A 13,807-nucleotide genomic window follows, 5' to 3' on the forward strand; every position below is an offset into this window, starting at 1 on the left:
TCCCCCCCCCCCCGAAGCTGACTCTGGGTTCTGCGGAAATGCTGCAGGAAGCCCAGGGTCACCTAGGGAGTCCCTAGATGACCATGAGCTGTGGGCGGCGCTGCCTCTTTGAAATGCCAAGAAAATGTTTCAAAGGGGCAGCGCTGCACAGCTGATCCCGGGCTCTGTGCGGCGCTGCCCCTTTGAAACGCCGCCGCCGTGCCCAGAGCCCAGGATCAGCTGTGCGGCGCTGCCCCTTTGAAGTACTTCTTCCTCCCCTTTGCTGCCTCTATCTAATAAAGACACAGCAAGGAATGGGGGGGGGGGAATCGACTAGTCCTTAACATCCTTAATGCTGGCTTCCCGCTGCGATGGGGGGAAGCCATAAGCCTCCCTGTGTGGGGAAGAAGCCCTCTCCCTCCCGGGCTGGGGGAACAACAGTGCACTTGCTGCAGTCTTTCCCCATGCTCCCATTGGCTAGAATCCAGCTAATGGGAGCAGTGGGAGGCCAAGCCTGCTACCAGCACGGGGCCTGAAGACAAGTAAGTGCCACCCACCCTCTCATGCACAGACCCTGCCTCCCCAGACCGCTCACTCACCTCCCTACTAAGACCCCACCCCCCAGCCTGCTCCTGTCCTGCATCCCTAGCCCTGCCACTCACTGCCCTGCCAAGACCCCACATCCCCAGGACCCTCACTCACCTTCCCTTTGAGACCCCACCCCCAGCCCGATCCTGCCCCACCACCAGAAACCCTGCCCCCAGCCTGCTCCTGCACCCTACCTCTCACCCAGAACTTGCACTCTCAGCCCCTCCTGTACCCCCATCTCTATCCCAATCATTGGTAGCCATGCATGCCCCACACACTGAACCCCTATTTCTGGCTCCATCCCAGAGCCTAGTTGACCCACAAAATCCACTAATCCTGGAACCCCAGAAGAGTTAATCTGGCCTGAGGCCTAGAACCCCAGCCTTCCCCCTCCGCAATGGGGCTGGAGCACCAGGGAAGAGAGGTGTTTCAGTTGGGGGGCCACATCAGTGAGGGTTGGGGGTTTTTTGGAGGGTTTTTTTCCTTCTCACTTGTGTGGTCCCCAACTGATTTTTCTATGGGTCAGTGGCCCCTAACCCATAAAAGATTCCCCACCCCGCTATTAATAAAAACAGCGTTGAAATCTTTTTGCGTTGGACATAATATTTTACTTGATTGAAAATGAAGCCTGGCCAACAAGACCCCAATCGGAGCCCAGCCCCATCTGGCTGGAGAATCCTGTCCCCAGCCCCAATTCTGGGGCAGGCCCCATGGTCCAGTTCCCATCTGACTACAGAAAGGGCTGGTGGCGGCCCCCTCCTACTGCAGGACAGGTAGGAGGAGAGGTCATGATCTGGCTGCAGCGGACAGAGAGGGACTGGCAAGCGTAGCAAGCGGGGGGCAGAACCCCCAGTGTCTAAAAAAAGAAGAATTTTCACTGAGCATGGACTTCCAATAATTTGCAGTTATCTTTACAAGTGCCGAGGGGGAGAGGAGAAGACTAAAAATCATGTGGGAGACTAAACGAAGTAGTTCACTCAGTGACAGCAATTGCTTTACATGTTTTTTAAATATTGTTTTATATTGCTGCTAGATTGATAGATGATGCAATGCATGTGGCTTTCGAAAAATTCAACTGGATGAAAGAATTGTTCGGTTCACCAGAGGGATCGACTGCCTTAATATGCTGCAAGATAAGGGTCTTACAATCCATCTTTTCTAGAATTAACCACAATTTTTGTAAAGCATGCTTAGAAAAAGGCAGAGCTTCCTAAAGTGTCCTTTGACAGTTGTAAAAAGGCAGGCTGGGGAAGACAAGCAAATGACCAGAGAAGAAAAACCGGAAATAGTAAAGAGCAAAGAGTGAACTAGAGACAAAGATGTGATAATAGTTAACAGTCAACAAACTATCAAATAGCTTGTTCAAGAGAAGAGGGGAAAAACACTCATTAATATAGTCAAAATAAAGATAATCTAGAAGGATTTACAGTCATTCAGATTTTTTTAGCTAATTGTTCAGTTTTAATCAAGATTAAAACTATTACACCATCAAAGGCACTTACACTTAAGTCAAATACAGATCCACCTACGTACTTTTTTATTGTAGCATACTCTGATAGGTGCCCACGTCCTCTGTTTCAATATTTAACTTAAACTTCCAATCTAATGGGGCAATGAATGATTTCCGAAGGAAAATGCTGTTCTAATAATTCATTGGATAAGATGTATTTAAAATGCTGCACTCAGAAAGCACAAAACTAAGTGTTCCAGCCAATATTAATTCATCACAAGAACAGTGTTATCAGACTTATTGAAAAAGTGCAGAATTTATCTTGGCATCGGCCAAGAGAAAAAGATCCCATTCAGTTCTTCTCTGCAAACAGGCCATTACTCTAAGTCAGTGGTCTTATGTACGCCCACCGAAACATCTGGGCTGGTCCCGCCCCTGGCACGCGGCACATACGTGGTGCCGGCCCTGGGCGCGTGGCGCATGGACGGCCCCTACCCCGGGCGCGTGGCACATGCGCGTTGCTGACCCTGGACTCAAGAGCGTGTGGATGGACCCCACCCCCGGGCGCATGGTGCGTATGTGGCCCCACCCCCAGACGCCCGGCACGTGAGTGGCCCCATTCCCGGACGCCCGGCAGCCACGAAAGGTTGGGGACCACTGCTCTAAGTTATGGGGAAAAAAATACTTAAAACTGATTTACAGTGTATTAGTCCTGAGGATCAACACCAAAGCCTACTCCCCACTTTAATTTTTGATCCCAAAGAAATGCAAGGTGCCAAAGACAGTAATAATCCTACCCTCCACTAATTTGGTCTTCTTACCGCCACTCCCCCTCTGCCCAAACGTACACACACACAAAAAATATTTACTTCATCCTCTCTATTTGTCTCTCTCTTCTTCCCCGCCATCACATCCACCACTGTCTGTCTTTCAATTTGTCCCTTATTTCTATCTCCTTTTTTATTTCTCTCCTTTCATCTTTCAGGGTCAGGCCAGAAAATGCAGTAGAAATGTTTTTAAAAACTGTATTCTTAGAGAAAAGGATCTTAGCTAGAGGGCTGGCTGCAGAAAGAAATGGGATGGATTAAGTTAGGGTGGCAGCATCAATAACTAAGTCTGTAGATAGCTCTGGTGGTCTAGTTTGTCTGAGAAAATTCAGAACTATTCCATTTGTGCTCCTACCACCAAGAATACTGTGGTGAGTCAGCTGAACAAACTCTAAACCATGATTAAGTTTCACCACAGGTGAGCAGAATACCACTAATGTCCTGTGATATCAGATAACTACTTAATGTAACCCCTTTGGTGTGTCTACACTGCAATACATGGCATATGGCACAGCCTCAAAAGGGCTAAGTCAGCTGACATGGGCTCATGGGATTCAGGTGGCAGGGCTATGAAACTGAGTATACATGTTTGGGCCTGGGCTCCAGCCTGAGCCAGAATCTCTACATTTCAACTTTACAACCCTGCAGCCTGAGCCTTGCAAACCTGAGTCGGCTGACCCAGTGACAGAAGCTTTTTATTGCAGTAGAGACATATCCTAGGAGTTATCTTTGTGTAGCTCTTGCTACAAAGAATCATAGAATACTAGGACTGGAAGGGACCTCGAGAGGTCATCAAGTCCAGCCCCCTGCCCTCATGGCAGGACCAAATACTGTCTAGACCATCCCTGATAGACATGTATCTAACCTGCTCTTAAATATCTCCAGAGATGGAGATTCCACAACCTCCCTGGGCAATTTATTCCAGTGTTTGATACCCTGACTGTTGTGGGAGAAAAATCAAATAACTCCAATTGTGTCTAAAGGGGGGACTGTGCAGAAATCAAAACTCTCTAAAAGAAAACTGCTGTAAGGGTTAAAAGTTTTCCAGGCCTCTCTCCCTGTATCAGAGAGAAATCATCTCAACTCTAATCAAACACCCTTACAAATGCCTATCTCAAATTCATGGATACTCCTAGTCTGTCACAAATTATCATGTAAACTCTTATCTTCCTCACAGTTTGCCTTGTAAGACCACTCACTCCACATTCTCATGTGCCTTTGTTTTATAAAACTTACTTCTAGCACTCCTGGTGTGAACAGAAATGTCTCAGAGTACTTCTGCTGAGACTTTGATATGTTAAAGAAAACAATTAACAACTGAACTGTCTAAGCATTCTGTATAAAGGATCCTTAAACCTGTATCTCTGGGCTGACTGCTATTGTTCTCTGGTAACTGTCAGACTGCATGCATGCATAATAAAGTTTTTCCTTCTAGGTTTCTCTCCTGCCTCACTGATTTGACTTCCAGCCTCGGACCCTTCTGGGGGCTCTGTACCCCAGGGGAGCAAGATTTCCCCCTCACCGTTAGGAACTTTTTCCTAATGTCCAACCTAAACCTCCCTTGCTGCAGTTTAAGCCCATTGCTTCCTGTTCTATCCCCAGAGGCCAAGATGAACAAGATTTCTCCCTCCTCCTTGTGATACCCTTTTAGATACCTGAAAACTGCTATCACGTCCCCCCTCAATCTTCTCTTTTCTAAACTAAACAAACCCAATTCTTTCAGCCTTCCTTCATAGGCCATGTTCTCTAGACCTTTAATCATTCTTGTTGCTCTTCTCTGGACCCTCTCCAATTTCTCCACATCCTTCTTGAAATGCGGAGCCCAGAACTGGACACAATACTCCAGCTGAGGCCTAATCAGTGCAGAGTAGAGCGGAAGAATGACTTCTCGTATCTTGCTCACAACATACCTGTTAATGCATCCCAGACTCATGTTTGCTTTTTTTTTTTTTTTGCAACAGCATCACACTGATGACTCATATTCAGCTTGTGGTCCACTATAACCCCAAGATCCCTTTCTGCCGTACTCCTTCCTAGACAGTCGCTTCCCATTCTGTGTGAGAGAAACTGATTGTTCCTTCCTAAGTGGAGCATTTTGCATTTGTCTTTATTAAACTTCATCCTGTTTACCTCAGACGATTTCTCCAATTTGTCCAGATCATTTTGAATTATGACCCTATCTTCTAGAGCAGTCACAACCCCTCCCAGCTTGGTATCATCTGCAAACTTAATAAGCGTACTTTCATGCCAATATCTAAATCGTTGATGAAGATATTGAACAGAGCCGGTTCCAAAACAGACCCCTGCTGAACCCCACTTGTTATACCCTTCCAGCAGGATTATGAACCATTAATAACTACTCTCTGAGTACGGTTATCCAGCCAGTTATGCACCCACCTTATAGTAGCCCCATCTAAGTTGTATTTGCCTAGTTTACTGATAAGAATATCATGCGAGACCGTATCAAATGCCTTACTAAAGTCTAGGTATATCACATCCACCGCTTCTCCCTTATCCACAAGACTCGTCATCCTATCAAGCTATGAGATTGGTTTGACATGATTTATTCTTTACAAATTCACAATGGCTGTTCCCTATCACCTTGCCACCTTCCAAGTGTTTACAGATTATTTCCTTAATTACTTGTTCCATTATCTTCCCTGGCACAGAAGTTAAACTATCTGGTCTGTAGTTTCCTGGGTTGTTCTTATTTCCCTTTTTATAAATGGGCACTATATTTGCCCTTTTCCAGTCTTCTGGAATCTCTCCTGTCTCCCATATTTTCCAAAGACGATAGCTAGAGGCTCAGATACCTCCTCTATCAGCTCCTTGAGTATTCTAGGATGCATTTCATCAGGTCCTGGTGACTTGCAGGCATCTAACTTCTCTAGGTGATTTTTAACTTTTTTTTTTTATTTTATCTTTTAAACCTACCCCCTTCCCACTAGCATTCACTATGTTAGGCATTCCTTCAGACTTCTCGGTGAAGACCGAAACAAAGAAGTCATTAAGCATCTCTGCCATTTCCAAGTTTCCTGTTACTGTTTCTCCCTCCTCACTGACCAGTGGGCCTACCCTACGTACAAGAGTGTAGGTATTTTAAATCAGAACATAAGGAAATCCTTTTTCCCAGTACCAAGGAGTTATTATAAGTTCTAAGTACCAGCACTTAACACGTAAGCAAAAAAGCATGATGTGAACAGTAGCAGTGCTAAAATACCAAGTCATAGAAAACAAATAAAATTCCTATTGGAATGTAGTATATCATTGTAACTAGTAAATGAACCTTTTCAGAGCATTGCATTTTATCAGCACATTTATATGCTTTTTAATCAAATGAATGGATTTCAGTTGCCTCTTCCTTACCAGTAGTGGCTGAGTATAAAGTTCAAGCTGTGCTCTGTAAATTATGTCATCTAAGACCTCCTGGCCAAGACTCCACTGTCCATTATAACTAGAAAACAAAACAAACAAGGTATTTATCAATCAGTATTTTTTGAACCCAAACCCTTCTCCTTTGTATCTACAAACAATATACACCAACACAGCATAAAGAAATAGATGGAACACCTCAGTAATGATTCTAATTAATATTACACCTAATTGTTCCCACCCATCTCCAAGACAGAAGGATGTTATGATAAAGGTCACAGTGAAGAAAAGTGGTTACATTACTTGTTATAATTGGGTTGCAGTCAGAAGTGTGTTTAGGCTAATCCAGGGGCTTCATGTCACACTATCATTCCAGAGGACCTAGGTTTAACAGCTATCTTAAAGTCTGCCAACATTGCACTGATGAAGAGAAGGGATGCTGTGAAAGTAACATCTCTGGGAGAGAAGAGGAAGTGAAAAACACCACTCTTCTGCACCCAGCGCTGATGACTGAATGCTGATAAAGGCATTTCCAAAATGTCAGCTGGCCAAGATAACAAGTCAAAGGAAAATCAAGTGATAAAGCAGTTAATCCTCAAATGAAGTGATGGCTTAATTCATATATTCAATGTAGAAAACAGAAATAAATGGTATTTTAATTTACTTGTAGTCATCCAACCCTTCTTCCAAACACCACCTACTTACATGGCATAATAGACACCTGTGAGCAGCTGCACCATGAAGTCAGGATCTAGTACCACTCTGTTACAGTATTCTTTCCAGCATTTTTCATGCTGCCGTGGAAATCCACTCACACAAAGCCTGACAAAACAGAATACAGAATCAAAACTCTAACCCAATGAACACTTTAAGGAAACATGTTTTATATCCATCAACTGAGACACACTCAAGTGATAAGCTCTGATTATTCTTCCAAATACTATTCAGTTTCTTACTGCAAGTATCACATCAATTTCTTGACATTTTTAAGCAGAATATTCACAGAAAAGACTTGAAACTTTGGCCATAATTCCAATAGTCTGTATCCATACACTCTTATTCACATTAGTTTGGGTGAAATCTCCAGCTAGCTAGTTGTGAGAGACACAAAACATTCTCAGAAGCTAGCTTGCTAACCATAAAATGTGAGAACAACAGTGAATGTTCCTCAGGTAGGTAGAATGCTTAGTTTAATACTTCAGAATGGAGAACTTGTCTCTATGTAACATACTATAACAGAAAATTAATAGGAGATAGTTTCATTAAAAAAATACACTGGGGAAAACAAAGTTGCTTTATCAAAAGAGCTAGTCTTTCAAAGGACAATATTTTTACCACCTCCTTGGAGCACAGGCTTTGCTTTCCCCATATCCTGTTTAGCACTGAGCATACCATATATATTCAATAAATAACCCTTTTTTTAGAACTTTGAGAACTGAATACCAGACAGCATGGAAGCTTCAAAAACTTCAAAAACGATGCCTTGAGGATCCCCCTCTATGATTTTTCCGGGGACTGAGGTAAGGCTGACTGGTCTATAGTTTCCAAGAATGTCCTTCTTCCCTCTTTTAAAGATGGGCACTACATTTGCCTTTTTCCAGTCATTTGGGACCTCTCCCCATCTCCACAAGTTTTCAAAGATAATGGCAAAGGCTCTGCAATGACATTTGCCAACTCCCTCAGTACCCTAGGATGCATTCAATACAGACCCATGGATTTGTGTATATCTAGCTTTTCTCAATACAGTAAATCTCCATTGGTCCAGCAACCAATGCTAGGGCACTCCTGATGGTCCGGTACCATCAGGAACCCCGAAGTGCTCCAGCTGCCGGACAATTGGAGCTGCTCTGTGCCCGGCCTCCCCGATTCAGCCGCTGCTGAAACTGACCAGCAGCTGAATCGAGGAAGCCGGGGGCAGAGCAGCTGGGGTGCTGCTGGGTTGGTCCCATAGCACTGCCCCTCAGGGCTACGGGACCAACCCAGCTGCTCTTGGGGACGCTTGGGGAAGAGCAGCTGGAGTGCTGCTGGGTTGGTCCCACAGCGCCGAGGGGCGGCACTACAGGACCAACCCGGCAGCACCCCAGCTGCTCTGCCCCAGGTGTCCCCGATTCCGCCGCTGCTGAAACTGACCAGTGGCGGCTGAATCGAGGAAGCCTGGGGCAGAGCCGGACTATCGGAAGGGGGGGCTATGAAAGGTCTGGGGTGGCATCCCCCCCACCTCACCCCAGACCCCTCATAGTCCCCCCATCCAAGAGTCTGGCATATCTGATAATCCAGCACCCCCTGGGTCCTAAAGGTGCCGGATTATCAGAAGTTTACTGTAGTTCCTAACCTGTTCTTTCTCCACCAAGGGCTGCCCACATCCTTCCCATACTGTGCTACCTAGTGCAGTAGTCTCTGTTTTCCCAACTCCAAACAAAACGGAGGTTGAGGCAGGGGAGAGCTTTGCCTTAGGGAGGGGATTCTGCTAGCTGGCCCCCATATCGACACTCGAAGTGCCAGGTTGGGGAATTGAGCCATTACAGTCTCCCAGCCTGGATCCCAGGCCAGATGGAGAGAAAATGAAGGGTGTAAACATGCAGTATTGTACTGAGGACCCAGTAGTCTCCATGCCCTGTCCCTGGTCGTCTGAATCACAGGTAGGAATAACAAAACTAACTAAGGGCTAACTAACTATATTAACAACTAGTTACATTAACTGTACTAGGAGTAAAGTCTCTACTAATAATGCTAAGCAACACTAGTAAGAGTGATGAACATTTAGTGCACTGTTATTGGCAGCAAGTGGCAATCCTTATACCATGCTATGTGGGCATCATTCCAGAGGTCTCAAGAGCCACTCACCTATGACTATTGCTGAGGGAAAAAAACTTTGGCACTGGTGCATGTGGCGAGCAAACACACCAAACGTATTAAGGATGTAGTAGTGTAGTCGAGTAACCTATTAACCAATAAGCAAAAGCTTATAGGTTAATGCTATAGACTACTCGCATTTCCCTCCCCCCTCCCCTTACCACTAAATTTTTTAGCAGGCTGGCCAGCAGTCCAACTCAGTCCTAGCTTGCGACAGGTCTGGGACCTATCCCTGCTGCAGCTCTGCATTTAAAGTGTATTAGGAGCTGGGCAGGCAGGCAGCCCAGCTCAATTCTGGCTCATGCCAGGTCTGGGAGCTCAGATCCCCCCTCCCTCCCCAAGACAGGTGCTACTGCCACTCCATGCTTCAGCCTCTTTATCGGAGGCAGCAGGTCCACAAGGGTAGCTGGTTTTTAAATGGTCTCCCCTCACAGACCAGCTCCTGTCTGGCACCCCATGCTGCTGCCTCTGATACAGTGGCTACTGGCCCTGGCCACTAGGACTATAGAATAGTCAACTAACCGATAAAATGTCATGAGGTTACTCAATTATTCAATTAGCTGATATTTAACATCCCTAGAATGGATATGAGCAAGCACTCAAAGAATGGAACATTTTTGAGGTTGCAATTTGTAAATTCAACAACAAAAAAAAAAAAACTAACAATGGGGTTTCTGAAGGCAAGTTTATTTATAGTGGTAATCTGGGATTTTATAGGATGTTTTAGGATTGTACCTAAATACATATTAACCAATTCCAAATCAAGGAATGTTAAGAAAAAACTTTCATGGATTTATAAATGGAAAATCAGACCTAACTTTACTCGCATTGTTGCCCAAGACAAAAAAGAGTCGACATGATTTACCTAAATTCTATAAAAGTATTTAATAATAGATCACAAAACAGAGTGAGTGACTGACAGATAGTTAGAAAGCATGAAAGAAGAGATCACAACATTGATTTAAGGACAGGAAACAAGTACATGTCAATCCATTACTACCCCAGCTCTCAATCTCCCTCCCACCCCGCCCCCAGCACCCTTTAACGAATGCAGGGGAGCTAACGCTCTCTCCCGAATCATACAGGAGCATTGCTGGCTATTTCCGTTCATCAGGGAATAAGAGGAAAGTGCAGTTTGTTGCAGACAAACTCAGATCTGCTCCACTTAGGAGACACGCACACCTCCCTCGCTTGTGCCCGCTGGAGGTGCAACTGCCACAGAGCGGCACTTCTCACCTAGCCCCAAGCTGCCGCAGTGACAAAGGACTGGGGCAGGCCTTTCTCCCCAGGACAGCCTGCATACTGAGCCCCACATTCCCAGCCCTGCCCCAGAGCAATGATTTAAATGAAGTATGTACATTTTCATCTGATTATCCAAAAAACAAAAATTGAGTTAAGGACCTGAGCAATGCTGGGTATCGTCTAGTTGTTTATACAGGAGTGTTCTAGGCACTTTATAGAACAATTAAAAATCAGATTCCTGCCACAGATGTCTAAAATCCAGATAATAAATTATGATAAAAAAGTGGCCATTAGCAACCAAGCAGAGGGAGGAGGGAAAGGATGAGCTTAGGAGAAGAGTTAGAACAAGTTACACAATTACTGATTTTAGGCAAGTATGCACTTTGATAGCCAGATGACTATTTTTACCTGTTCTCTTAATATAGGCAACAACGCAGAAGCTAATTTTTAGGGGGGAGAGGGAAAAGGTGGTGTGCTGGTGAACAAGAGTTTGGAGCCTTTCCACATGTGTGTGAAATAGTAGACGCTGATTATAGTGAATTTGGATGCAGGGAAGCTCAGTTTATAGTCGCTATAGTCAATCTATTTAAATGTGCAAATTACAATTCTGGTGGTGTCGACTTCATTTTCCAATGGTGAAATTGTTGAAATCCAATTCATTGTTACAAGTTTTATCTCACTCTAAATCTGAAGAAAGGAAACATTTCAAATGTAAAGAAGTATAGTACACTTGGCGAAACTCAACCTTGACATAACTTAGTTGAAAGAGACAGAAGTGTATCTAGGAAAAATTCCATCCTACGAGATTCAGGAACAAAGGAATTGTAGAAAGAAAAGAAAAGCCCAGAACAGAAACATAAGAACAGCCATGCTAAGTGAGACTAACGGTCCACCTAGGCCAGTACCTTGTCTTCTGAGAGCAGCCAATCCAATCCAGGTGCTCCAGAGGAAATGAACAGAACCGTCATCCACCCCTGCCACCCATTTGCAGCTTCTAACAAGAACCCTTTGGTGGGAATATGTATTGTGTTCTAATGAAGTAAACACTGATGGATGCTATTCTGATCCTGCTGTACATTGGCAAAACAGTATCTGCACTATATTTAATACTTAGTCAGTAATGTATAGGAAACATGCTGCTGAAGATGACGAGGCACATCAAAAATCCAAAGAAAAGGAGTCTACTGCTTTGTACTTTTTTGTATTAAAAAGAAAGTCACCATGGTCTATTAATTATACCATAAAAAGCTGGTACAAAGGAGATGTGCAGGGGTATCAGAAATATTTAAAATTCCAGAACAAAAAGAAGAACTTAATGTCATCAAGCCATTTTAAATACTCCTCAAGCAAGTGTTCACGGAAAAGATGAGAATGAGAAATGATGGTACAATTTCTCCAAGTGTATTGCTGTTATGAAGCACAGCATTTTGACAGTTTGTAAGTCAAGCATCCAAACCAACTCATAAGTAAATTGCACTAATACTCAGAAGTAGAGGAAACAGGTGGTACATCTAACCAAGTTTTTGGGTCACTATAAAGAGATGCAGGTCAATCTGCATTTACTGCAGGTCTTGAGAAACTCCAGTTTTTACTATCACTTTATGTGCCACAAAGCAAAACATTATGAGATCCCTAACTAAAGCAAATGCAGCTGATATACACTATATTGTTTTCATAGGCAAAAATAGCATTACGTTTCTAATTAAATTATGATCTGTCAAGTTACCAGAGGGGAATGAGTAAACCCACTCTCTTTCTTTGTATATTTATAACTCTAGGAATGTTCTTTAAGCATAAGATCCTCACCTGGAACCCATCCTACAAAGTGCCTGATAGGAGGAGGCAGGCATGTAGACAATAGCAGCATTATAGCACAGCATGAGAAAGCTGAGCACCTCAAACCTGAAGAAAGATAAGAACATGAGACAAAAGGAACTACAATGGCTCAGATTTTTAATAATCCACCAGAAGGACCTAAAATGGCTCATTCACAGGACAAGATGGCATCAGAAATACAATAAGTCAGCCCTTAGTTATTGCTCTTCCATGTTAATTCACTGACCAGAAATGGTCTATCAAAAGACTCCTTAAATATTTTAAAAGACATGATATGTAACAGATTACTACAAGGCAGTGGCATTAGGGTATGGAGGAATAATGCCAAACGCTCATGTAAATATACACAATTGAAGACAGATATAATATAGGAAAAGTTTGCATTTCACATAAACTTATTTTAAACTAGAGTCTAAGTCTGCCAATCAGCCTTCCAGACTGCTTGGAGATACCACTTGCAGAAATGGATGTGCTAGAGAAATACTTTATTTTTAATGAATTAGGAATAGACTCACAAGCTCTAAATTGTAAGAGACGAGCCAGACAAGTAAAATGCAAACCGTACACAGGCCTATTGACCTAACATTGATTTATACTTAGAAAACTAGGAACATGAGAGTTCACCGTGCATTGCTTCTAAATTTGTTGACAGACTAATGAAGTCTGCACAGCTTGACTACTCACCGGTTCTGTGCAGTGAAGGTTTCTCTCTGAGGACGAAGATCACTGTAAACTACCCTGATGAGATCATGTTGACATAGGGCTCCCTCAGTCAAGGCCATGGATCCAATAGTGGAAGGCTTAGGAGAGAAAGGCATGGGAAAAATAAAAATAGAAAATGCTAGCATAAGGAGGATCCAAAACCCATGACATTTTATCTAGAAAAATTTTTACTTCTCTCTTGTAGTAATCTGTAGAACTGCTAAAAAGTATTCCTAAAATAATTTTAAAAGGACACGGTCAACTTTAAACAGTCATACATGTGTCTGAAATGATTTACATAAGTGTTATTTGTTTTAATAAAAATTAAGTATATTAGCAATGAAAGACTAGAGAAATAATATTTCATTTTCATTATCTTCCATATTTTGTGTCCAGTCCGTTTCCCTGTTTCCTATGTTGTTTCATGCAAGCAATAGCAGAGAAAGCATTACAAAAATAGGATTGCAAAACCAAGTAACATTGATAGGGTGAATTAGGAGGACTCCCCAAAGCTACTCAGGGTTTAAATTTTAAAATTGACTATATTCTCCTCAAAATGACTGAAGAAACGGAATAATTCAGTTTTAACTATATGCAACTAGCTTGTACAGATCAACACCCAAGAGCCACACTTTCAACTCAACGCAGAGAGCACTGATCACAAAACACCCACTAAAACTAAATAAGCTGTGGCATATCAAGGACTTCCATTTCATTTGGAGAACTTAATGGACATTGATTTCTGGGACTGAGGTGTATTTGGTGCCACATGAAAATCAGGGAAATAGTGGTGGAGGGAGCACGAGGCAATTTGCACAACATCAATGGATGTCCAACTGCAGTATGTGAAACACGAGTAGGTGGTCTGTAACACGCTATGACCAGTCAACTTCTATACATGCGGTCTTTGTGCTGACCCACTTTGTCAATGTGGTCTCCATCAGTCAAAGCCATATGT

General features: G+C 43.3%; 1 protein-coding gene across 7 annotated transcripts in view; it reads right to left on the reverse strand.

The window, feature by feature from the left end:
- Positions 1-13,807, reverse strand: part of HYCC2 (hyccin PI4KA lipid kinase complex subunit 2) — an 83,506-nt gene that overhangs the window by 21,806 nt on the left and 47,893 nt on the right. For 6 of the 7 annotated variants that reach the window (XM_075934290.2, XM_075934291.2, XM_075934293.2 and 3 more), the window contains 4 exons: positions 12,832-12,947; positions 12,118-12,213; positions 6,922-7,038; positions 6,211-6,298 (listed from right to left, as the gene is read on the reverse strand). In XM_075934290.2, coding sequence (XP_075790405.2) covers positions 6,211-6,298; positions 6,922-7,038; positions 12,118-12,213; positions 12,832-12,947 — 417 coding nt within the window. The remainder of the gene's footprint in view (positions 1-6,210; positions 6,299-6,921; positions 7,039-12,117; positions 12,214-12,831; positions 12,948-13,807) is intronic. The other variant, XM_075934292.2, reaches the window with a different exon arrangement.

This window comes from Pelodiscus sinensis, chromosome 7, assembly GCF_052426305.1.
Source record: "Pelodiscus sinensis isolate ZL-2025 chromosome 7, ASM5242630v1, whole genome shotgun sequence".
NCBI lineage: Eukaryota > Metazoa > Chordata > Testudines > Trionychidae > Pelodiscus > Pelodiscus sinensis.